We start from the raw sequence: 26,621 nt of genomic DNA on the forward strand, positions 1-26,621 counted from the left end.
AGAAAGGAGCTGCGATTCCCACAAAATGCTGGAAGGTGATGAAAGTTTCTGTCCTCAAGATTTGTTGTTTGGCATCTCCGTGTGTATTATCTGCTGTTTTGGGAACTCTTCTCCCATTTCTCCAAAACAGATCTGACCTCACCGACGTTCCATTTCAAGCAGCAGGCCATTTCTGGGAAACGCTTTCCCTCTTTAAGTCATGATTTTATGCTTTTATTCATAATCTTTAAAGAGTCTGTCAACTGCCAGTGCATCAAATTTGACTAAGAAGCCAACTGTGATGATACAGCATGTGCTTATTTCTAAATGCCTTTCAATCTGACATCTCGAGAAAGACATGAATCAGAAACAGCAGATTTGTGAAACCATGTGTTCCTTATCACGAGAGGCAAAGCAAGGTCTTCCTTCTTGGCTTGTTTGGTGAAAAAATGACAGTGGGAATCAACAAGAGCGTTGCAGTGGGATTTTACAGTGGAGGGGAGTTATCTGTAAAGACAAGAATTTAGTAAAAGAGGTACACTGAGAAACTGAAAGTGGTTGCGCAGCCTGGCTTAAATTGTGACGAGGTACTCGGATAAAAGCACAGCCATACACAGGACAAGCGATTCGATGTTCACTTTCAGTGTTGCTTGAATCTACTGGAGCAGCTTTGCATGATTTACAGCTTTTTAACCTTATACTGACCCTTTTATGCCACCACTCAATTTATCTACTGTCTGAAACAAGTCATTCTAGTTCCTGTCTTTTTAAGATGTGTTTATTTTACACACACTGACCTCATTATTTGAAATTTGGCCACAATAAATATCAGCACCCAACATTATAAAAGCAAAGCCTCCTTTAAATCCCTTTAAAAAAAATTGTCCAAACCTTCAAAGGCCAATGAAACAATACCTGAGGGGAGTCCCTGGATTCATGATAGCCTGATCACCACTAAATTTCTAGATAGATACAGATTATGTGTAAAGCACGTGTCTCAGTGTGGCAAAGACAGAAATGTATTCAGGCTGTCATAAAGATATGAAGACAGAAAGACTCCTGAGACATGTGTGAAAGGTTTCAAAGGTCTGACTGATAGGGCTCTACAAATTCCCCGCTCTGTCTGACAGGGAACATAAATATGACATGGCTATGCTCACTGGGGTGCCAGATCAGATTCTTGAAGAAAACCACCAGAAGCCAAAGGAGTGCCTTAACTGTCCAACAGAAACTGAAGGGAAACTATAAAGATGGACAACACAGAATAAGAGAGCTGAATGAATAATAAAGTGAAGGTTGGAGAGCAGGGGGAAAATCATATAGACAGATGGGATTAATTTATTTTTATACTGAGACATCAGCTACAGACGATGTCATAACGAAGCTCTTCTGTGAATGACGATTCTTAACGTCGGGTTTGGAGTCCACTCTAAAAGAAACCAGAAACAGCTTGTGGGTCACCACATGCTGTCAGGGCTCTGGTTGAGCAGATGTGACCCTGTTTTCATTAATAACTTAGCAGATAGTGTGCAAGCACAATCGAGCACTTTTACAACATAACTCTGACCTTTCATCTAGTTGCACACCTGAGATGGCAAATTTCTCACTGCGAGGAACCCTGCAGTGATGTGGAACCAGCAGGATATCACCTCAGATAATATATGTAGCGTGAAGAAGTGAGGAATTTGAAGAGGCTGTGAATCATGAAGGATGGCAGGAGAACAAAGCAGCCTCTTGAGAGACTTGAGAGAACTGATCCAGTCACATAAAGCTTTTTTAAAACCTCATTTTGGGGCAAAGTCAACAAACTTAAGCAGATTTTATCAGATTTGACAGGTGATTCAATACATGCAGTTTTTATGGATCAGTGAACACTGAAATTCAGCTGAATTTAGATAGCTAGTTAGTTCATTTAACTTCAACATAAATGTCCAAATAAGTGCCTGAAACCATTTCAGTATTTTCTAGAAGGAATTTGTTTACAAATGTTTTCAGACAAGAATACCATTATTTTCAATATTTTAAGTTGTGGTACAAAAAGTAGGCAGTATTAGATTCATGAGAATTTAATATAGAACAAAAAAGAAATTGCACAAAAATACAATAAAAATACCAAAATGTGATGTCATATTCCAAAAAATATTATTGCTACTGCTTTCCAAAATAATGATTATGAAAATAAAATGATGCTCTTCACTCTCTTCATCCTCTTGCCTTCTTCAGCACTTTCTACAAGGAAAGAAAAGATCTCTGTGAGCTAAAGTTGTCACAACACTGGAGTTTCTGACTTCAGTACAATACCTTTAAAATATTAATACCAGGAAGAAGTGCCGACACACTCAGGGAACAAAATGATGGTTGTATTATGTATAGTTTTAAGAATACGCATTAAAAGATAAATATAATAATGTAACAAGATCAATTTTTACAATCATAAAGCTTCCTCACATAGAACGAGGAAGCTTCCTCACATAGAGCTTTTCTTTGTACACACGTGTGTACAGAGAAAAGAAGCAAGCACTGGTGTATCTCTGGAAAATTAATACTGTAACTGTTCCACATATTCACAATTGACATTTTTAAAAAAAACTATATTTTACTAACAATACTGTATAATAACACTCTTGTTAAGTGTCTCCATAGTATGGTGGTTTACACATTATACCTAACTAAGTGAAAGATCCCTGGATTGATCCCAGGAGGTGATACAAATCCCTTCACGGTTGCATCAGGAATAAGGATGCTCCTGGCAACTAACTTCTTTGCCGACTAAACGAGGAAAAAAATTTAGACTGACTAGTTTGAAACTAAGAAACACTCAGATTTTAAGTTAAATTTGAGGGCTGTTTAATGGACAATGTCAACAACGGTCTAAACAAAGGCATTTGAAACCATTAATCACATCCTTCAATAATGACTCGCACTTTAAATGCTGCTTAACTGTGTGGCATCGTGCATTATGAACATTTCATGTTATACTCCAGACAACGATGAAGAAAAACACTTCAAATAAACTGATGTTAAATATGAAATGAAAATGCATTACAGCAAAAGATGTTCACGTATTGTTAAAATACAACAAACTGACATCTGAAAAACTAATAAACTGAAATGTGTGGCACATTGTGCTCTGCTGTATGAACAATGTATGTTATTCTACAATTCATGACCTGTCTCAATGAAAGTTAAAATCTAAAATGATAGCAAAACAATAAATCCTCCATCCATCAGTTTTATTCTGCTTATCTGGAGCCGGGTCATAGTGGCAGCAGCCTAAGCAGAGAAACCCCTCTCCCCAGCAACCTCCTCCAGCCGCAGGATATAATCTCTCCAGTGTGTCCTGGGTCTGGAGGCGCCCACCTCAGCTCGCTCCTTTTGATGTGGAGAAGCAGCGGCTCTAAATTTTAAATATGTCCCAGTCCTGTAATGTTTTTTTTTTCAAATGTAAATAAGAAATATTTATGCATTTCACCAACCTTAGTTCACCTTTTAGTGGACCTGTCTTAGAATTACCGGTTATTCAGACTTCATAGAAGAAAAAAAAAATCCAATCAGGATATAACATAAGTATAATTTACAATTTTACACTCATGTACTTGTTTGATAGTTGATACTGTCTAAATTTTCTTCATATAATATAATTTAAACAAAACTTGGAGCACACTATGCTGTCCAGACTTCTAAAAACTAAGAATATCTCTGCCTGTAAAATGCAGTAAACACAGAATGAGATCGTTTGTTATCATTTCTTAAAAGAAAAATTCCCAAACTGTAATAGTTTGGACACTGGAGTGGATAAAAGTATCTGAAGCCAGGAAATTAAAGGTTGATTAAAACTACAGTGAAATCTGCGTGAGGCTAATTCACGGAATCTTTGAGGCATTATCGTGAACATAAACGCGGGCTGACCTTGGAGACTGCTCTAACATGTTGAGCTCTGATCGTCACAGCTTTCTCTTCAAACGCTTTGGTCTTCGCCTCTTCAGCCAGGCTGTTCAGGAACAGCAGAGTCATCAGTTCAATCTGAGCAAACGGTAACAAAAGTGACCGGTTACTGAACCGACTGCTGTGCCTGGTATAGAGGAGTCGGGCGTGTGCGTAGCTTCTGCCTTACCATCGCCTCTGACGCCGGCCTCACTTTTATGTTGCCCTTCGCCCTCGTTTTAATTACACTTTTCAGCTTGGGCGCCTTCTTCAACATTTCGATAGATATTCTATATGAAACAAACAAAAAATAACAATAACTCAGAAGTCGACCTCCAAAAAAGTTTGTTTAGGTTTTCTAATCTCCCGCTTCGCTACTTTCCGGTGTAAATTCTTCTTCCTGTTTGGTTTAGTTGCAGTTTATAGCTTCGCTTGTTACATTAGCGCCATCTAGAGTTTGGTGCTCATTTCTACAATGTGATAGATAGATAGATAGATAGATAGATAGATAGATAGATAGATAGATAGATAGATAGATAGATAGATAGATAGATAGATAGATAGCAGGGGCTCAGCTATATACTTTCTGAGGTGTATGAGGACACATTTTTGATATACTGATATAGATACAATAATAATAATGTAATAACATAAAATATTATATATATAATAAAGGCAATCATATTCCATCTAAAATTACTTCTGTTTGTGGATGTTCACTTATTTATTTTTACTTACAGTCTCTGTGCATGATTAGGCTAAATGTTTACCACACAAATATGAAAGTTGCATAAAACTTGTGGTTACCTCTGGACCAGTAAGCCAATTTACGGAAACATTAGTGGGGTGAGGTTAATTGATGATTCTAAATTGCCCGTAGGTGTGACTGTGAGTGTGAATGGTTCACATGAACTAGGGCTCTCTCAGCCCCGACACAGACTGGTGACCTGTCCAAGGTGCACCTCGCCTCTCGCCCTGGCAGCTGGGATAGGCTCCAGCCGCCCTGCGACCCTGGAAGAAAGTCGAAGAAAACGGACAGATGGATGACATTTTTGCTTTAAATACTCCTAATGATATGCAGTAAGCACACAGGAAACTAAAAATAATGAAATTCCTACACTCTAAAAAAACTTGGGGTGGCTGTGGCTCGGGTGGTATAGCAGGGTTGCTGCTTTGATTCCTGGCTGCTCCAGTCTGCATGCCAATGTGTCCTTGGGCAAGATACTGAACCCCAAGTTGCTCTCTGATGCAGCCATCGGAGTATGAACGTGTGTGAATGTTTGACAGTAAGCACTTAGCTGTAGGAGGAAGTGCTTGTATGAATGATGGGAATGGGTGAGAAACATGGTGTATAAAGCACTTTGAGTGCCCAGCAGAAAAGCGCTATATAAGAACTAGTCCATTTACCACTGAAGACTGTAATTACTGTATGATCTCTTACAGTTGAATTTATGTAGTCTTTTTTGTGGTCCATTTACAGTAAATTAGTACAGAAACTATCAACATATCGATCTATATTGCCTTACAGAGACCTAGTTACAGCAGGATGAATGTGTTAGTGTAAATCAGTGTTTCTCAAAGCGTGGGGCACAGGGTTGCGACGGGTGGGGCGCCAATAACCTGGAAAACTAAAAGAATTGGTATTCAATTAATGTTTTTATGCCATGAGATGCACACAAACTCAAATTCAGGCTGGTGAATCAGATGTTCTCGCTGCTTCCAAAATGTTTATTGTTACTAGTTATTACTTGTCATCCGTTTTCTCATGGGACTGCAAACAAAATCATTTACTCATAAGATGCTCCACAGCATCAGGGGAAACTGAGAAAGAAGCCCAAATCTCTCATGTTGAGACATGAAATCAAGTCTGCTGCTCAGAGTAATATCAGGCTTTAACAGCAGCCCCTCTCTGTCCTCTCACACCGAGGTTACAGTGAGACGTTCTGATTCCCAATAAAATATTATTTTATAGAATAATATTTGCCATCCAAAATCAACAGTATACTGAATGCTGAAAACCTATCAGGGCGTGAATGCATCTGTGCAACTATCTGCATTGTTCTGTTGTCAGCTCCTGTTTATTTTCATTTAAAGAAATTTTACTTGGCGTAAAGAATTTATCCATTGATTTCTATATATTTATTCTTTTTGATATTCAAAATCTTTTAGATGTGTTCATTTACGATTCTCCCTGAGCAGTAGCGTCCTCTGCAGTGTGTAGAAAGAAGTGCAAAAGCTTTCAGCACCTGGTATTCCCAGGCGGTCTCCCATCCAAGTACTGACCAGGCCCGACCCTGCTTAGCTTCCGAGATCAGACGAGGTCGGGCGTGTTCAGGGTGGTGTGGCCGTAAGCGACAGAAAGACTAAAAAAATAACCTTTTATAGGTGTTGGAACAATAATTATGTTTATTTTAAAATGAGATTTGAAGTCTCAAACCAACAAAAATATTTTCAAATCAAACAAAATAAACAGAAAAACAAGAATACAAGCATTTAGAATAGGCCACAAACTCATAACTCATCATAGAAGCTGACCTCCATCAGGGATAGAAAACATTTATGGTAAATATTTCATTAAATATTAATCCACTATTTAGTAGTAAAAATATCATATTTATAAAAAATGATTCTTTTCCATTCAAGAACATGTTCTGATGACTTTGAATTTGATTTTCTCATCAGAGCTTTGTTCAAATAAACTAACTTTAGGCCACCGATCACCGAATAAAAATATTATTATAGCTGGAAAACATTACATGAGAACTAATTCAAAATGTGACTCTCAAGAAAGCCCTGCTCTCACAGCATCACTCAGTGGCTGCGCTGAACATGCAACTGTCGTGTGAATACTACAGTTTAGCAAAGAATAACTGTTAACCACTTTCTTCCTCTCATGTCCACAAGTAAACATCTTACGACGACTTGCAGCCTGGTAAGCCACCCTAACACAAAACTATAAACAACTGAGACATTTTTGAGAAAGATCCATCAAATTGGACTGCATTAAATTTATCAAGGTACAACACTTTGAGGCTGCACTTTCATATGTTCACCATTTATTGCTTCTAACCATGATTATCATGATTAATTTTAACTGTGCTGTGAGGATTAGATTGTCTTTTTGTGATCCGTGCAGCAGTTTGAGAATGGCTACTCTGTTAACAGGAAGCTCAAATATCACGTTTGGCAACAGAAAACCCCCCAAAACAATTTGTAGCATTTGTAAATTAAAGACAAAGGAGAAAACAGTGTCATAGACCCTACATAAGTATGAAATGTGCCATTGAAACAATAACAGTGGGTATATGCACAGCATCACTGTTGGTGATGTGCAAATGAGAGAGAGAGAGATGAATATCCACAAATTTGCATTAACTCCTAAAAAAATCAAAGTGCAGGAAAATAAAGACCTCAATGTGAATTTTGAGGGCAGGGAGAGGACATTTGTGAGCGCTGAATAAACGACGCTCTGGTCGTGAGCGCGCAGTTTACCGTCCACCTGGTTTCATTGCGTTGTGTATGCTGCCATCTGGCGGCTCCTTTGCGCTACTGCATCAGCAAACCCAGTCTTTTTATATCCGGGTCGGCGGATCATGATGGCGGCCACCGTGGACAAAACAGCCGGCATGAGTAAAATGCTGCAATTCATGAAACTCGTTGGGCAACTCAAAGTAGGTTGTTGTGGATACCAGACAACCCATTTGTGTATTTTTATATAGATGCAGGCTACATGAAATGTGTTCCTGAAGCTTAGGGTGCTTTAAAATGTCTGTTTTTTATTTGTACAAGTGTCCTTTCACAAAGGGTTATCCAAATGTTATCTTTTAAATGGTCTGTTTCATCATCTTACCTCTAAACTGCAAATTACATCTGCTTTAAAAGGTTTTTACTTGCAATCGTGACAACTTATCAAACACAGTGAAGTCAGTATCCACACAGACTGTTCCAGAAGGCCCAGAAATGAAAAGTCCTGAGACAGATCTCTGCGTGACCTCTGTGCGGCTGATGGCTCGTGTGTTGGGGCTGATGTTACTTGCAGAGGGTGCCGCGAACCGGCTGGGTGTACAGGAGTGTGAAGCAGCCGGAGAGCGTATCGGACCACATGTACCGCATGGCCATAATGTCTCTGACCATCACTGACCCCACGGTGGACAGGGACAGGTGAGTCCTACACACACCTGAATATCTGTTTGCACACCTTTAAATGAAGGAAAACTATGTGCTGGAGGTCTCTTCCTGTTAAAAGAGATTTCTTCCTTCCTGCTGTCGCTGAGTGTTGCTCATAGGTGATTGTTGGAGTCCACTCTCTAATATTGTAGGGTTTTTACTTTGCAGTATAAAGCACCTTGAGATCACTGTTGTTGTGAACTGCTCTGTCTCCAGGTGCATAAAGCTGGCTTTAATTCACGACATGGCAGAGTGCATTGTGGGAGACATCACTCCCTCAGATAACATCAGCAAAGCGGAGAAGCACAGGAGAGAAGAGGCAAGCAGCACCCAACTTCATCACACAGGAGGCAAATAAGAAATTTTAGCTTCAGTCTTAACTTCTCCTCATCTCCCCTCACAGGAAGCGATGAAGCATCTAACAAGTCTTCTGCCACAGGGGCTCAAACAGGAGATTTATGCACTGTGGGAAGTATGTCTCTACAAACCTGGTGCTTGGTGATGCCCAGCCATGCGCTTAAGACTGTGATGTGATCCTTTCTGCAGGAATATGAAAATCAGAGCAGTGCAGAGGCCCGGCTGGTGAAACAGTTCGACCAGCTGGAGATGATCCTGCAGGCACATGAGTATGAAGAGCTGGAGGGAACACCTGGAAGACTGCAGGAGTTCTTCGACTCCACCACGGGCACGTCTCCACCACGTCCATCGTAGCATTTATGCATTTATTGTGGGCTCGACTTCAACTCACTCTGCTTTCACTGGGCTTCCTTTAGGTCGTTTCCAGCATCCGGACGTTCTCCAGCTGGTCAGTTCTTTGAATGAAGAGCGAGAATGTCACATGACCAACGCTGATGACACAAGGCAGTCTGGGAAACCAGAGACTGCTGATGGGGCATCTGAACAAGACCACACAACTTCACGCACTTCCTGACTGTAACGCACACACAGTGAGCGTTACAGTGAACTTCTCAGGGGGCTGACGGAGATGCTGGATTCAAGTTAACTGCTTATTATTTTAACATTTCTAGGTCTTACATTTGTGAGCTTGTTTTTTTGGTTACATCATATCGCACATCTTATGTTGTTGTTTACGGTTTATTATTTCAAGGCACAGCGGCTCTGTTTTAAGCTCCGCTCACCAGACGAGCACATGCACGCCCTTCAAATGAATTCACAAGATTTGAACCCGTCTCACAGGGGGAAAATGAAATTAAGTATAAAAAAAAAACCTGGAGTTAGAGGGTGTGGCTGCTGCACATCTGCTCAGGCACTGACATAAACCTCCCTCCCATGTTAGTAGCATTTTTATAGTGCAACCTGTCCAAGAAGTGTCCTGCTAGCATTATAAAGTAGCAGTCCAGCCCTCGGTTCAAACGTGCTCACCCTTGGCTCCAAAGAGCAAACATGACAGCTGCCAAAACGGCAGCACGGAGGTTTCAAAAACCAAAGGTCGATGTCATTGTGGTGAGATTTCTCACCTGTCCTGGTCTGATTAGACCTGTGATTGGCCGAAGTCTCTGGTCAGGGGTTAGACTTAAATGTGAAGTCTGCCAAATGAGCCCAGAGGAGACGGATTAATCTGGTTCCCTCCCGCTGAAAGGTTGTTGCAGATCTTTGTTTGCAGATCAGTGACACCAAAAAATATGGCAAAGTCCAGCTTTAATGCAGAGCTAAATTATCAGACATTTTTACATCAAATAACATCTGGCTCGTGTAGTGCTCTCAGTATTTGATGAAAGTGCTGCTGCACCACCAGCTGTACATTCAGCTTCAGCGCATTTTCTAACAGTCTAGAAGTGAAAGTGTTTTTGAAACAGCTGCAGATAAAGTATTTAGTATGTTGCAGGTAATTCTAGTTTCATACTGTGAGTTCTTGTTTCCTGACGCTGCTGTAAAAACAGTGGAGTAACATTTGGTTTGGGTCAAAAAAATCTTTATTATAGATACTAAAGTCTTAAAAACATATATATCATACAGTCACATACAGCGTTATTGTACGTAATGATCACAGTTACGGCTTTTCGTGTTTATGCTGTAAAGACATAACATAAAATGTTCTGCTGAGTTATTTTTAGTGGGCCTGATTTTTTTTGCTGATATGGATTTAAACCTGGCAGACCCTCAAAGCAGAGAAAAAAAAACAAATCTTTAACACATGAAAGACAGCACAAGAACTATGAAACACATGATTATTTACTGAAAATAATACAAAAGAAAAAGTCATGAGTTCGCCCCACAGACCAGATTTCAAAAGCTGCAAAGATAAATGGATCATTTTAATCGTTTACGGCACCGACACCTTGAACGTTTTAGTGAAACTGAATCCAAGCAGAAATTTTTTTTTCTTTAGCATTTAAAGGTTAGTCGTACAGCTGCAATCAAATCCTCATGTAGTTTCAGCACATGAACAGCAGCATGCACTGGATCAATGTGTCACATCACATAACCTAACCCTAACCCAGGAATTGTACTCTAGATGATGCAGTATCATAATGATGCTTTTTCACATATACAGACAGTATTGCTTCCTGTAGTTCCTCTCAGTTTGCATTTAGATATTCAAACAGTGGGACGTGTGTGTATTAGTGCGCTGTTTATATCATAAACGTATTAGTAACAGATCTTTTTAAATGCCATAACAAGATCTTGTGTACCAGTGCAAAATAACTTATACAAATGCCACCCAGGATGATCAGTGACTTTTCCTTTTTACAGCATTAAGTGATAAACTTTTTTTTTTTTTTTTAAATCACTAACATTTCTAATAAAGATGTGAAACTGTAGTTTTCCACTGTCCTGATATAAGATAACCGTTAAACTCTCACACTGATGCTGTGCTGAACATCTGAGTCTTTCTCCACTCATCTCAAATGCGCATATCAGGAGGAATTAATTATTAATTGCTTCTTGTTGTGTCTAAAACCCAGCTGTGATGTGACAGCTGAGTGAACCACATGAGCACAAGCATGACAAAAAAGAAGTACAGATGAGAAATGCAGGGTTGAGATTCAGTCTGTCTCCTGGAGCTGATGTTTAATGTGTTCAGACTCCTTTTGTGTCATGTTTCAGGTCATTTAAGGCCTAACTGCTGGCTGCTCCTCCCCAACCTCATCTGATCGACATCTGTGGTTAGGAAACCTCTGGAGGACAGATGGCATTCATCAAATCCACTAAAAACCCTTTAACACCATAAATAGAAGGAAAAGCTCAGAGGCTCTTTGCTTTCATTAGTCCTCTTTTATCATCAAATGAGGTGCAGAGTGGAGCTTTTAAAATAAAACCAGGCAACTGCTGCCTAAGGGGTCATTTTGGGTGAATGTACTGTAATTATTTAGACTGTAAGACAATCCATGGTCTGCAAAAGCATCTTGACACTAAGGATCAAAAGAAGTATTCTGCACGGTTTCAGTCAGAGCTCTGAGTCAAAGTGCTGTGACACGTCAGCAGCCGAGTTCCTGTTTAAGCCCTGCCTCAAGGTGAGGGTGCAGCCTTAACACTGCCTCCCAGAGCTGTCCATCAAGTTGTTGGTGGGCGTGTCCTGTGAGCTGGCATGTGCTGCTGATGACAGGACATCCTCAAAGCTGCCTCCGCTCCCTGTCCCACCAACCTTTGTCTGGGATGAGAAGCAAAAGGCACAAAAACAGGAGATGTCACTGAAGCCGTCGTTCTTTTCCTTTCTCTGTGTGCTGTGCTGCAGAGTCGACTCAAGGTGGCAGACTTTTGCAAAGACTGAAGCTGTCGGGCATTTGCAGGGTGTGTGCATGAAGACGAGTAATTTAACAGCTTTTATTTAACTTTGATGACTAAAGCTTGCACCTGTAGTTAACAGGGTCTCAAACTCAAGAAGTTGGTATTTTTCTTGAGGACCCAGAAAAAAAAAAAGTTGATATGAAAACTGCAAGTCAGGAAATAAAGTAGTAAGCAGTAATTTATTGTTTTTTCCCCGACTGGGTGGATGCTTGCACTATGAAACAAGTTCCAACACAGCCAGGCTCTCTTTGTGTCAGCAGGCTTGACAAAACCTAGAACCTCAGTCAGAGATAACGGTTATTAAAGCTGTGGTTAACGGCCTTTGCTAACCCATGCTTTGTTTCAGTCTGTGCAATCTCATGTCTGACGTGTCTTTTGACTCTTCATCCACATAGTTGTTTGATTTAAAATCCACTGTGGTGGTGTACAGAGGCAAAAACTGCATTTTTGTCCAACAAATCATGATCCAACTGTGTAAACTGTATTCTTACAGCTGAGACTCTATATCAAGCTTAAAGCATGCTATAAATCAGTGGTTCCTCTAACCAACACACAGTGTTGCTTCCCTGTCAGAGTGTAGGCCCATTTGTTGTGTGCATCAGTCACGTACAGCAACATGACCAGCATCACTGTGTGCAACTTTCAAACTAAATAGTTTAGTTTATCGTGAGAAACACACAAAAATACCTTAAAATAAGTGAGACTACTTAGAAGCAAACACCAAAATCCTCAGTGTGTTTGCTTCTAAGTAGTCTCACTTATTTTAAGGTATTTTTGTATGTTTCTGTCTCTCACACACACACACACACACACACACACACACACACACACACACACACACTACCTTGATATTGGAAACTGTGGTCTCAACTTTCTCTTCAAAAGACCTGAAGCTGGGAGAGTTTCTGTGAAAAAGGGGAAAAATTTTTAAAATGAATGAAATCGTGCTTGCTGTTTTAGAACATGAGAACAAAATTATTTGGCAAATAAAAGCAGCTACTTTTGGCTCCTCCCTTAGTCACACAGGGTTACTATAGCGAGCAGCTCTGCATGTTTGATTTGATAAATCATCTTCTGAAATAACAGTGTATTTTTTTTAGTTTAATTGAACTAAAGAAGTGAGCACATGAAAGCATCCCAGGTATTACAATTTTTCCAGGTGCATCAGCGTCATCACCACGCAGCCAAGTGCGAGTGACACATGAACTCTCTCTTTAAACACACACTGACGTAGCACCTTACAAAATGTTTACCAGGTTAACACTTAAGAACTACACAGTATTTTGAGTCAATGCGCAAAAACCCCAAATCTGAAATGATCGTCACACACACGAACGCACACACACACACACACGTGCACAGAGTGGTTACCTCATGGTAGGCATGCTCATAGAGTGTTTGATAGAGTAACTGTCCCCGGAGAGCGTGGTGAGAGAAGAGTTAATGATTAGCACAGGTTGCACGCGGTCACAAAACCAGAAACAAAGCCAAGAGTCAGCTCAGCTGTTTTCTTCTCACTCTGCATGTGCAGCGTCTGACACAGGATTACGTACAGATTTCAAAAGATATCCAAGCAGGGAATTAACAGCAGCTACTCTACAGTCTCACAAGTATACTTCATTAATTGCTCTTTAATCGATTCATTCATTAAAACTATGACTTTAAAAGTAAAAAATTCCACGTGGTCCTAAATGAGTTTGTCATTAGCTTAGGAAATGCAGGAAATTTCACTGCAGGCGTTCACGTGACTCATTAAGATGGTTTCTCTGCCTTTTAAGAGACCAAAACCAATTAGATCTGATTCTGGTCTCAGACAAGCAGCTGACCGAGTACTGCGGTCCAGAGTGGCTGCAACATTTAGTCAGCTGAGTCCAAACGTTGACGTCCAGTTACTTAGTGCCACCAGCTGATCTGACTGAGATCTACTCACTGAGTCTTTGCTGTGATATAACCTACTGTGTGACTCCTTACCCAATGGAGTTGGACCTTAGGAAGCATGGAGGGAGATGAAAAACATTTTAAGATCCTTGGACAAGCAACTGTCAACATTAAAGTAACTCTTTAGCAAACGTGAATGCCATCAACATAAAACTACAGTATTTAAGTATAAAATCTGCTACTACTACATTTATATTTGAGGTAACAAAAAGAATCTTAGTTCTGCTAATAGAGACAAAAACAAACATTATCCACACATTACAGAAGAAAACCATTCATTACAGGCACAGATGTCATTCAAAAGAGAAATAATAAACAAACAGTGAGTAAATCATCTTTGGAACTGTATAAATGAGTTGTGTTACTAAACTGATTGACAGCTTTTTTTCCCCATGTAACATGACTTTCTGCACATTGTAGGAAGCTTCTCTCAGCATAATTGGTTAGTGTTAATTTCACAACATTAACACATTATACCAGACAGGCAGCTCCTATTCATATGTGCATGAACATTTTGTCGAACAGTATTATAGTCTGTTCCTAAATCTGGAAGTTCAACATTTTTTGTTGACTATAAAATGACAATTATGTCATTAATCAGACAGATCAAACTCTTCAGGAGCTAAATGTAAAAAAATGTGGTTACATGTTTGAAAAATTTGGCAACACAAAACAAGTGCAACATCAAAACATCCACAGCAAAAATATTCAATCAGGTTCATGCACGCACAAACCAAACCTGTGGAAACATACCTGCGTGGGAACAGTAACTCTAGACCCAACATGCTGGAATATACCAAAGATAATAAGTTGTTGCTTATCTGTAATCCATATCCCAAAAACAGGATACATTGGATTATACAAGTACCAAAAGCATGACTTTAAAAAAAAAAAAAAATAATTTCTGTACAACAGTCTCAGCTTTCTTCTGTTAGTAAATCTGTATTTGTAGGAGTCATCTGTGTATAACTGACTATAAACGTTCCTTTTCCTCCTTTTATTTGATGCTTCTGCTGAAATAAAGCCAAAAAAGCTGAACTGTTCACAAACACTTACCTCGACAGACTGTTCCATCATTACATGATTAATACCACCTATTACTAATATGAAGTACAAGCAACATGGACCTGATGACATTTTCTGGTGTCTTCAATGGGCTTTGGTTTCTAACCTTCAAAAGCTTTTCTTGTGCTTTCACGCGCACATCGTGGAAATACTTTCTGCATCATGAATGTGCTGCTACACACACAGCACGCACACACATCCATGCACATTTTACACAGGGACACGTTTTCCCTCCAAAACCTTGTGTATATATTTTCTGTGTCTCAAACAGAGCAATGCAGACTGTCAGATCAACAACAAGAGAGAGAGAGAGAAAGTAGACAGCCGTTGCCTCGAGCCCTTCGACTCAGAAAGCAGCTTAATGCTTCTTACATAATCCCATGCTCCCTTGAACCGTTTCGAACAAGAGTCAAAACTCTGCTCTCTGAGACACAGAGATGGGCAGCGCAGATAAAAACATGTCACTGGGCTGGATGAAAGTGGAAGTGCTCATGGGGCAGATGGGTTAAACAGGTATGACTGTTAGTTAAGCAGATGAGTTATTAATGGAGCCTTAAGATGAGCAAATGACTGCAACGGGCATGTTTAAATGATATCATCTCTTGTGAGCTACAAGCACAACAACATAAAAACTGTGAATGGCATGCGAGTGAAAAAGCTGAAAGCCTAAAGCAGTTAGTGGGATCTGTTCATGTGGAAGTGTTTAGACAAAGGCAGCTGGGGTTACTTTAAAAGATGCTCTTGACCTCCCATCAGAACTACTAATTAACTACTTCTATGGAGCTAAAACTCACCTGTAGACATACAGTGACTGAAAACCTTCATAAACCAAAATGTTTTAATTCATCAGCACATATTCCTCTGCATTTCTTAATATTTCGCTAACATGCTTCTCTAAATTCTTCCTGTACAGGAAAAATGGCATCAGATGTACGAAACAGCTCGTCTAATCTATGTTTAAAGCTGTCTGCAGGTCAGGTGACACAGAAGGCAATATGGTGTGTCCACAGTTCAAACAAATTCAGTGGGTGACTGTGCACACACGGTTTGCATGAGACTGTTGTCACTGTAAAAGCCGTTTGCCAGGTGAGAAGCAGGAAATTTAGCTCAGCGCAGTGAAAACGGTGACACAGCTTTGGTGCCAGGGGGATAACTTTGTACCATGTGACATCAGTCTGTACCTCATATCTCCAAACTTCCTGGTGATGGCGCTGCCGAGGGTGCTGAAAGCTGCTGAGGTTCTCTGTCCTGCTGTGGAAAGCGTCTCTGATGTCTTCTTGTAGCTGAAAAACACACAAACATGCGTGCAATGAAAAAAGCAGACGCACACACAATACAGGCTTACACGAAGGGAACAAAAGCATAAACGCACTATAATTAAAACCTGCACTACTGAGTTTTTACAGGAACAAATGGAATAGGTCAAAGTGCACTGTGGGTGATTGTGTTAGCTGATAATCCACGTACGTGTGCACTAATTTTTACAAAGCAGCATCAAAATCACTGGTAATAAAACCAATGCAGCCTCTTTTGAAATACTTTGTGATCATTTTAATTATCATCACAACACTGTGGTTTCATTTTTAACAGTCACACCTTTTAACTTTTCCTTCTTCTACTTTATTAAAGTTACCCGCTTCACACTTGGTAAGTAAAAAGGTGCACACACTACTTTAAGGCCCTAATTTGCTCTTTGGACTGTAAAAATTTGATGTGAATTTAAAGGCCCGCGTTTCACATTATGCTGGGTTTGTTTGCATCTGGATCATCTATCACAGCTTCAAGCACTCACACGTCTGTGTTACCCGTTTTTTTCTAAGAACACACATCGCTGTGGTCACCCTGGTTCATTATAGATGAGGATGGAGTCTGTGTGTAAAGTGATCTTCAGGGTAAAGTGTAACTGGATAAGAAAGCTGGCCTTTAGAGACTATCCACTTGCTCTTCCTTGTCTCTTGTTGTCTGGATAAAAGCTCAGTGCTGACCCTCTGATCAGGAAATTTGATTATTGCTCTAAAAGATCTCACAGAAACAACATTTTGGAACATATGCTTATTCACCTTCTGGCTGATTAGAGATGAGAAGCTAGCGCTTTAGCTTAGCATTGCCATCAAGAGACTTACCAAATACCTCTGGAACTCATTATTACTATCAGGTCTTATATAGACAAAGAAAAACCACCACATTGTGTCTTAGTAAGGTGTTAGACTAACACATGCTGCCAGAACAGCTTCATTGATGTTGATTCTTTAAGTCTCTGGAGCTTTACTGGAGGGATGAAAATCTTTCTTATAGAAGATATTCCCTATTAAAGTGGCAAGGAGCGCTGTCTAACAAGCATTGAATTCAGATAAGATGTGGTGACTGGCCAAATGACTCACATTTTTCATCCTCTTCAAACCATCTGGATGTCACCTTTGAAGAGGCCACTCCTATTGATCTAGAAATGCTGCATCACGGGGTAAAGGTGATCACTTTGCACTGCAGTAACCCTCCCCTCTAAAACATCCATCTGTTCGTCCATCCATCAACTATCTCTGCTTTTCTCTCTACAGGCTCGAGCCTACATCCATGACAGATTACCGCTCCTTCACAGGTCCATACCTGCAGAGCATAAGACAGCCACCAGATCCCCCTACTACAGGCTTCAGGTTTTTCTTGTACTTTTTTTTTAAAGAACACAAACCAGCATATTTACCAAAAATTCTAAATTATTCCTTTGAATCTTTAAATAAGTCCTATGCAGAGCTGCAGGAACATCAAAAACACAGTTAAAAAAAAAAAAAAAATCAAAGTTTAAACCTGCAGCACGGTGGCGCAGTGGTTAGCACTGCTGCCTCACAGTTAGAATACCATCTGGAAGGCCTGGGTTCGATTCCACCTTGGCCCAGGCCTCTCCCTCTCTCTGTGTGGAGTTTGCATGTTCTCCCCGTGCTTGCGTGGGTTTCCTCCGGGTACTCCGGTTTCCTCCCACATTCCAAAGGACATGCACTTACTGGGGTTAGGTTAATTGGCTAATCTAAATTGCCCATAGGTGTGACTGAGTGCGTGAATGTGAGTGTGAAAGGTTGTCACTCCGTGTTGGCCCTGCAACAGGCTGGCGACCTGTTCAGGGTGTACCCTGCCTCTCGCCCTATGACAGCTGGGATAGGCTCCAGCCCCCCCGCGACCCTTAACAGGATGTGCGGAAGCGAATGGATGGATGGAAGTTTAAACGTGCAGGGCTGCACGTTTTGTTCCACTTCATCCATTATTAGACTGTTAGATGATGGTACACGTTTTCAAACAGTATGTTTGAAATCAATATTTTTCCTTATACAAACACACAGACGGCTTCTCTTTTGAAAAACAAGAAGTACAGAAACAATAAATGTTTTCTGTTACACGTAGGGAAGTGACATTTACAAGAAAGTAATAGTACAGTACAGTAGAATGACTTCCAGCTACTAAAGGGAACATGTACTACTAATTGTGCACTGAGCACAACAATAGCCTTCAGCACTGTGTGATACGTTTTGATCAGGTTTATGGTGTCTGTTACAGTGAGCACAACAAAGATAACCAATCACACACATGCTGTGCAACCAGGAGCAGAATATTATGTTATTTTAATTAGCTTTTTGATATCTGGCACTCAGCTTGGATAGTCTATGCTGGAGAGAAACCTGCTCTTTGTGTGATTACTTTGAGTGTGTGTGTGTGTTCCATGAAGGGCATCAGTGTTTACAGCCAACATAAAAGCCATTCTGCCGTGTGCACTTGCGAGCGAGCGCGCACACACACACACACACACACACACACACACACACACACACACACACACACACACCTTATTAAGCATACAAATTCTCTCTTTGTCTTTGAGTTATATGACGCAGCCTCTCTCTTTCTTTCTCTCTCACTCACTCACTCACTCACACACACACACACACACACACACACACACACACACACACACACACACACACACACACACACACACACACACACACACACACACACTTTAACTTACGCCACTGTGCTCTGCATATCGTGCCAGCCTCTGCTGAAGTTGTTTTTGAGCTCATTCAGAGGAGTGAGACCCAGTTTCTGTTTGAGCTCTGCATGCTGCTTCTCTTTGGATGACAAAACCTGCCTCAGTGTACCGATCTCCTCTTCCAGCTGGACACGCACAGAAAGACGAAGAACTACTTAAACGACTTCATACATCAGATCAAAAAGTTATTGTTCTGCAGCTGAAAACGCATGTGTGCGTGCATGCGTGTGTGTGTGTGCGCCAGTGTGTGTGTGTACTTTAGCTAATTCTTGCAGAATCTCCTCCCTCTCTTCCTCTGTCATGGAGACATTCAGGTTGACCTCTGATGCCAAATCTTCATCAGCCTCTCTCAGCGGCTCAGAGTCTAGAAAACCTGTTTGAAACACACACAAAGGATAAATGTATTTAATCTGTTAGTGTGTGACCTTAAAACTGAAGGAGACTGAAGGAAACAGAAAATAATGACAGCGTGTGAATTAAATATTTCAAGGTGATAGTTTTGTCTAAAAACTGGTCTCCGATCCTGATTCAGTTCCTGTAAGAATAGGAGTCACTTCCTTGTTTTGATGCCATTACGGCTTTTTAAAATAAGCCATGTCAGACACACTCTGGGCCTGTGTGCCTCATTCTACTTTTTCCCGCTTTATTGTTTGTCTCTGACTCTCTGTGCCCTTTCCACCTTTCCATGTTATCTGTGTCCACTTCCATGTCTGAATGTGTCTCTGACAGTTATGTAATCTGTGGCCGCAGCCTGCAGCGCTCTAATCTGGCTTAACTGATGTGGATTATCGTGCTTTAACTCTGCTAGCCAACACCACACAAACACTGACAAACACTCAAACAAGATGCGTTCAGATTTCAGGGAGCAGACTGAATTTTAAGTTGCAGTAATTGATTTTTAGTTTTGTGGGGAATGAAAAACATGCGTACGGGGAAAAGCACTGAACCAAGATTAAAGATGTTATGTAAAACCTTGTTTACACCAGCAGCATCACAGACGTCTGTCCAACTTACAAGCTATAACAAATGAAATATAATTAGACAAGACAGGTGTATGTGGAAAACATTTTTCTGTCAGATTCTGCCTCCAACAGAAACAACTGCACTGTACTCCTGTCAACAATACGCTGTTGTTGACAGAACTGTGCAACACACACACACACACACACAAGATACAGATCCTGAATGAAACAATTACAATACACTTTCTGATTAGGCAGAGCCTTGATTTTTATATATGACACCCATACAGCATAGTTCCACAGAAGAAATTCTACACAAAATTGCAGTGTTTACCTACTTTTTAAAATTCTATTAAAAAACAGCTGCAGACAGATGCAAAGACCAAAAATAAATCAGGAGCTAAAGATGAACTCATTCAAGCTATTTTACTGTGATTAGTCTCATATTGTTGCAGCATTCCCTTTTATGATATCCGTAAAAGCCTTAACAGCAGCACACAGCACCAGGAAACAGCAGGGTGACAGTGTACACACAACACGAGAAAGGTAAATACATACAGGCACTGTGTCAGTGAGCAGTGAAATTTATGCCTTTAAATGTTGACTCAGACACCATTTCGACGGGATGGAAATAAAACGTTTTCACGTACCTGCGGTGAGGTGTCCTCTCTCTTGATGTGGCCGCATTATAAGACAGGTGAGGGGACAGTGAGGTTAGTAAAGACTAATGTACTGCACTGTGTCGACACCATCTACTGACTGTAGTGGCTACACTAAGAGTAGCAGTTCAGTGCTTTGAAAACTAAGGTTAAAGGGGACACAGCAGCAGCTCATGCAGCAAGCTCACAAATACAGAATACAGCACTAAACTCAAGCACAGCTTGCAGCAGTTCATTGCAGGCCTTTCTACAGTAAAGAGCTTTTTCTGCCAACATTACACAGCAGGAGGACAATGAGATTTTAAACCCCTGCGGTTTCAATAGAGGCTTTTCATGTCTCTCTTAAGTGCACTAAGAAACCAATGTCCCTGTTTGCACAGCCAGGAGAAGACCTTAAAAAGCCAGGCAGAGCCCCAGTGTAGATATTTTCTACCAGTCAGTAAAGCTTAAGAAACATCACACACTAAAAGCCAACAATCCACAACACACCATGTCCACTGAAGCTAGTCTATAATGTTTGGATGAAAGAATTTGAAGGTAGAAAAACATTTCAAGGTAACAATGACCGACCACAATAGAAAGGGTTCTTCTTAGCTTGTTAACTGATAATTTCTTCTTATTTTTAGATAACAATTTTCTTTTTCAACTAGGTTGTGACTGACTGCAGACTGAGGGAAGGCAGGACTGAATGAAGTTGCCCGCTAAAATACAGCACTATCCATTCCCACGTCATTGCATGAAGGTGGCACCAGGGGTCAGAATTAGGGCTAATGACACCTTGACACAGGTGCAGTCAGAGGCTTCTCATTTACTCAACATATTTTACTTTGTAGATAACAGGGGTTTTATTTCTGGCTAGCACAGCTAGCTAAAGTAATGCTGCAGGAAAGTGTTTACCAAAGGGGAATTTTTTGTACTCACAATTCAGAACAGGTTAGAATTGTACAAAAAAAAAAAGTGTAACTAAAAGCCCAATAACCAAAACTAGTTTAAAAAAATCATTACAATGTTGGGGATTTTTCTTTAGCTCTAGTTAAAACCTTTTGGGGGCCGACAAAATATTGCACTACCTATGAAAAACCCCTCTTAAGGACGAGTTTTAGGGCATGTTATACCTTTATTTGACAGTGACAGCAGAGTGAGAAAGCAAACATGGGCAAGAGTGAAAGGGGAATGACCTGCAGAAAAGTTAATGGCCCAAGTTGTTCTTCACTGAGTAAAATCAAACAGATGGTTGTTGAAAACAGGATTCAAAGTAAGATCATGTACTAAGGAAACCTGATAGCCTCACCTGACAAGGCCCCGGTCACATGGACCTAGAAACCAGTTGGTGACCCTGTGACAGACACTGGTTGTAAGAGAGAAAAAAAAAAAAAGTGTGCTCTCTGGATGGTGAGTGGTTGCTGGCAGTCGCTAGTAAGAAACTGGTTACAAAGAGGTGCACGGTGCTGCCGCACTGGAAGGGCAAACTGTTTGCCTTCAAAGTAAAAGTTGCACCCCTTGAAATGTGCTGGTTGCAGCAACAAGGCAGGACATTTGTTTTTGCACTTTTTCAAGTTTCACTACAGCTCGGTGGTTACTTAGCAAGTGTTTTCAGACAAGTCTGTGTCTTCCATGCAAACTATGAGCAATATGCTAATGACAAAAGTAATCATAATCACTGGTGTAGCACCCTCTCTCAATTGTGTGACTGATTTCACCTGGCAACAGTCAGCAACCTCCAGCAACCACTCATCAACCAGTTAGGGAATTCACATTTTTCCTTAGCAAACAGGGGCCAAAAACTGGTTTCTGGGCCTATGAGACTGATGCCTAAGGTATAACTAACTGAGGCTTTTTAATAAACAGGAGCACCAGGTGACTGGAAATGTGCAGGCAAAAAAGCCGGCAACATCCAACAATGAGGAGATGAAACTTTGTGAAAAGTTACTAAATGCTAAATTAGATCAAATTCTAAATATTTATTGTCATTGTTTCATAACCTGCTCCTGTGCCATCTTCTGTGCAACTGTCTGCAGGAGCTAACCACAACAATAAAACATTTCACTTTGCTTGAACACTTAATACACTGTTTATTCTTGGAAACAGACACACAAAATAAAATTATTTCAGGAATTTGGATTTATCAAATTTATCTAATTGGTTAATTGTTTAATCAGATTTTCTTTATAGTTGCTGTTTGGCTCCGTGTGGTTTATATTTGAGTTTAAAATGCAAACTGTAATGAAAACAGTGGGGGTCTGTATGATGAAACTTTCCAGTTATTAACTGGTTTGCCTACAATATACTTGAAATATACTTGAATCTGCCTATAATACAGCCACTTTGCATTTGGCTTTTAATTATATCAGTACAGATGCAACAGATATGAAATTCTGTGTGAATTTTTGACTGACGACAACTGCATGTTTGCTTTGTTGTTATTCATTGTGTCTGGGAAATAAAAAGCCAGAGCAAAGTTAATGTGGCACGTGATAAAAGCCACTGCCACCTTAACTGTAATCTTATTTGAGGACACCACAAAATCATATATCAGCTGATATCACAAATATTCAATTACTAATGAGATTAAAATATTAAATTTATTTTTTATAGCCTTGTTAAAACCCAGATTACCTGATAAAATACAGGGAACATGTTTGTGGTAACAGAAGCCCTGGAGGTAGCTGTAGGATTAAATGTTCAACCAGAGTGAACGACTGATCTATTCTACAGGCTCTAGTCTACGTCCCTCGTCACCTGTGCTGTCCAGCTCCATATCCCAAGTGGTGGACGTGACCCAGGTGTCAGACACTGATGTGTGACCCCACCGATTGTCCCCTGATGGTGAAGTTTTACCCCATTCTGTCAGGTTCTCCCCATTTTGGACCACGGGGGCCAAGTCTTCCCCATATGAGCTCCTCCTAAGGGACTCTTCAACAGTGGGGTAAAACTTACCCTGATTCAAACCTGAGCAAAGTCACAGTTTAATACATTTTAACCTTAGGAAATCAGAATGTTATCCTGCAAGCAATTAGTTCTTATTTAATATTTGAAGTAATGGGGGGGGGGGGGGGGGGGGCAAAAACGGGAAGGCTGCGACTGTGAAACTGCCTGTGAGCATACAGGAAGTTTCTGCAGACAGAGTGCTTACTGGTTTAAGGGAAAAATAGGAATATGAGTCATTTCATACTACGGGAATCATCCCATCAGTCAGCAACATCTGTATTTACCAAATCTATTATCTATTACTGAACCTTTTTTTTTTTGGGCCAGTATCTTTATGTATCCATCCATCAAATGGCTTGCACTGTAACAGATATACAATTCTGTTTTCTTCCAAAACTGATGAAGATTTACTCAGCAGACACTGAGCAGTGTTAGCATTTCCAAAGTTTCATCAAACCCATCAGTGCTTTTTCATGGAAAAAGCTGCATGTGGTGGACAAAAACATGGATGGTGAGAGCTGAGAGTGTGAAATGAAACAGTAACTCTGTACTGTGACACCGAAACAATCTGTCGAAAGATAGTAAAATGCACCGCAGGGCTGAGACGGACCATAATTCCCTGTGGCTACGAGCAAAACCTGTCACATTACATCTAATACAGATTTATCTGTTGTAAATACAGAAACATTTATTATGGTTTCAAAGCATTCCCACATGCAAATTCAAACTTCAGACCTGTGAAAAGAAAGATTATGCATTAATTAAGGCGTATCACACACCCAAATCAGCCTGATCACTGCTGATATGGGTAAAGTTATTTTAAATTCAACAGCATCAAATCAGGGACTTTCCTTCCAAAGGAATAAAATCTCAGCATTTTTGTCTTCTTGCCTGGTGGCTTAGTCACTCAGACCACTCTCACTCACTCTCCTGACTGTTCGTTAAATCAATCCTGAATCACGTAAGGGCACCAAGTGCTGCACTGATTTCTAAAGACAGGCACTTCTAAGCATGCTGCACTTCTACCAGCATCGCCGCACACAGCGGTTTTCTGCTCTTTGGGATTCAGGATGGATTTACTTTTCCGTTTTAATGGGAGAGTTGAGTCTTACCCTGCTCTCCCTCGTGTGTGGCTGAATCGACCCATTCCTCTCCGGGGCCCATGCTGCCCCAGTCCACCACTGATCCACTCAGAACACTAGAGTACATCTCTGCAGCAGAGCAAGGCAGCAGGGTGAGGGGACACAAGAAAACCAGTTACACATGCAAACGTGGAGACTTGTGTTCCCTGACAGTTGTAGTGAGGCCTGGCTCAGTGCAAGGCTGCGTGACTATGCATTTGCACAGGAACGGGAAATCTGACTTTTGACCTTCTTCGGGACAGATATGAACTTCCCTGAGCATTTTTAAACAGGATGGACCTCAGTATTATTTAGGGCCCCCGACCAAGAACAAATAAGTGCCACAAAAGGTTCACAAAATGATCTTGTGTAACTTTGAAACAATCCAGAAAGAATAGCTGAGATTATTAAGCAATACAAGCTCTCTGATGAAATCTCATTACACCGCACTTCAGCACTACAGGAGGAAGTGGGCCGGGATAAGGCCAGTTTCACTTATTTCATTTCCCTCTGGTTCCACATTTTGACGCTGAAGCGAAGCTGACTGGCAAAAACACTTTTTCCAGGGAAGAAAAGATTGCAGATTTAAGTGAAAAAACACAAATCATCAACTTTACTTGTATACATTCAAAATTAAAAGCCCACCTTTGGGTGTCCTCAGAGGTGGGTCTTATATGGGGGCACATACCAAAACACTGATCTTAACCACTAAAAGCAGGTAACAAGTGATTGTGAGGGTCTTTTTTTGGCATATTAAACTAGCACTGATGTCACGTCATAGGCTGCTGGGTCAGTGGAAGAATATCCCTCTTCTTCTTTACTGTCCATTCTGTGTGTTTCCTCCCTCCCCCTGCTTTTTGGTGGGGGTGAAATACCTTAAGTCACAAGATTACCATTCGGCCCAGTGGTCATGTGGCTATGCTAAATCAGATGCCTGGGGTCATACGGCTGAAAGAAAATTAATTAAAGCTGGAAAACAGTGCATACTGTACATAGCATATACAATATTTAAAACCTTTTTAATCTGCTATTTAAGTGATTACAGCTGCATTTACAGGAGTAAGCAAAAAAAGGGCTCAGCTCATGGATTTTAAGTATTGCCTTACATTAACAAATAAGCAGATTATAATGCTTTGGAAAGCTTTAAAGGAGTTCATATTCTCCCCCCCTTTTCCAACTCTGGACTCAGAGCCTTTCAGGCGCTCTCTTAGCTGTAGCAGGTACCCATTTAAACCGAGACTGCAAAGGAATGCAATTACCTACCAGAATAAACAAACCTTTATCCCACTGACTGCACAGAAAGAGAGATACTATTCCAGCTGATGAATCCAGCTCTCATTTTTACAACGATTTACTGGATCTGAACAGTCTGTGAAAGTTATTTATCTACAGCTTGGAGTCTCCCTCTGATTTTCCTCTAGCACCTGCAGCAGACCGACGCAGGAAGGTGGTGGCAAGGGTGGGGAAGCATGCAGGCTGTGCAGAACTTCCACAAATAGCAGGAATCACCACACAGCGCCGGTAAACAGTTACCAGCACGGGATTTGGTCAGGAGTTTCCATGATGTTTTACAGCACACAGACACGCACAGTCTTGGTCGGTGTGTGTATGCATGCCTGAAGGTTCTTAACTGTTTCACTGCTTCTTAAAAATGCAGCTCCACAACAGTCTTTACACTTAAGGCGGCATGCAGCAACAGATGACGCTGGCATGAGCCGCAGCAGATGCTCTGCTTTATACCTTTTCCCCATTATTCCTGCACCGACGTCACAACAGTTCAAGTTCAGCTCATTATCAGATCAACGGGAAACAAAAGTATTCCTGTCTGAGAAGCAAGAGAGGTTTTCTTCAGCCTTAACGACACTCACTCACTCACTCACTCACTCACTCACTCACTCACTCACTCACCTTGCTGCCTGGTTTCCATCAGAGACACACAGGTGAGCTTCACAGGAAATAAAACTCCGCTCTGACTCAGACAAGCCTTGGCCGCACGCGCACACCCGCTCGTTAGGTCAGTCTGTGTCAACTTTTCTGGGATGTCACGCGCCGGGCCAGGTCCCGGGCGGAGCCTGCAGCGCGAGCCAATAGG

At 40.9% G+C, this 26,621-nt stretch overlaps 3 protein-coding genes and 1 non-coding gene across 10 annotated transcripts; 1 reads left to right on the top strand and 3 right to left on the bottom strand.

Moving 5' to 3' along the window:
- Window positions 1-2,051: 2,051 nt before the first annotated feature.
- Window positions 2,052-4,300, bottom strand: cenpw (centromere protein W). The gene is made up of 3 exons (XM_030722105.1): window positions 4,094-4,300; window positions 3,889-4,002; window positions 2,052-2,208 (listed from the first exon to the last, which is right to left on the bottom strand). Exons 1-3 carry the CDS (start codon window positions 4,178-4,180, stop codon window positions 2,182-2,184), a joined length of 228 nt encoding a protein of 75 aa, XP_030577965.1. The 5' UTR covers window positions 4,181-4,300; the 3' UTR covers window positions 2,052-2,181.
- A 1,837-nt stretch (window positions 4,301-6,137) lies between these two features.
- On the bottom strand, window positions 6,138-6,256 carry LOC115774959 (5S ribosomal RNA). The gene has a single exon (XR_004019234.1). It is a non-coding gene; the product is annotated as a 5S ribosomal RNA (ribosomal RNA).
- Window positions 6,257-7,483: 1,227 nt separating this feature from the next.
- On the top strand, window positions 7,484-9,852 carry hddc2 (HD domain containing 2). The gene is made up of 6 exons (XM_030721085.1): window positions 7,484-7,574; window positions 7,943-8,064; window positions 8,287-8,389; window positions 8,474-8,542; window positions 8,617-8,755; window positions 8,844-9,852. Exons 1-6 carry the CDS (start codon window positions 7,497-7,499, stop codon window positions 8,999-9,001), a joined length of 669 nt encoding a protein of 222 aa, XP_030576945.1. The 5' UTR covers window positions 7,484-7,496; the 3' UTR covers window positions 9,002-9,852.
- A 134-nt stretch (window positions 9,853-9,986) lies between these two features.
- On the bottom strand, window positions 9,987-26,591 carry tpd52l1 (tpd52 like 1). Of its 7 annotated transcripts, none has more exons than XM_030721077.1 (11): window positions 26,438-26,566; window positions 24,521-24,619; window positions 23,220-23,429; window positions 20,472-20,492; window positions 19,117-19,232; window positions 18,836-18,984; window positions 16,005-16,106; window positions 13,792-13,806; window positions 13,192-13,230; window positions 12,665-12,725; window positions 9,987-11,683 (listed from the first exon to the last, which is right to left on the bottom strand). In XM_030721077.1, exons 1-11 carry the CDS (start codon window positions 26,454-26,456, stop codon window positions 11,561-11,563), a joined length of 954 nt encoding a protein of 317 aa, XP_030576937.1. In that variant the 5' UTR covers window positions 26,457-26,566; the 3' UTR covers window positions 9,987-11,560. The 7 variants fall into 7 exon arrangements, with proteins under 7 accessions (XP_030576937.1, XP_030576938.1, XP_030576941.1 ...); XM_030721078.1 differs by lacking the exon at window positions 26,438-26,566 and adding an exon at window positions 25,793-25,893; XM_030721081.1 differs by lacking the exon at window positions 24,521-24,619 and having other exon boundaries at window positions 26,438-26,568.
- Window positions 26,592-26,621: the final 30 nt, after the last annotated feature.

The sequence above is a fragment of the Archocentrus centrarchus genome, chromosome 24, assembly GCF_007364275.1.
Source record: "Archocentrus centrarchus isolate MPI-CPG fArcCen1 chromosome 24, fArcCen1, whole genome shotgun sequence".
Lineage (NCBI taxonomy): Eukaryota > Metazoa > Chordata > Actinopteri > Cichliformes > Cichlidae > Archocentrus > Archocentrus centrarchus.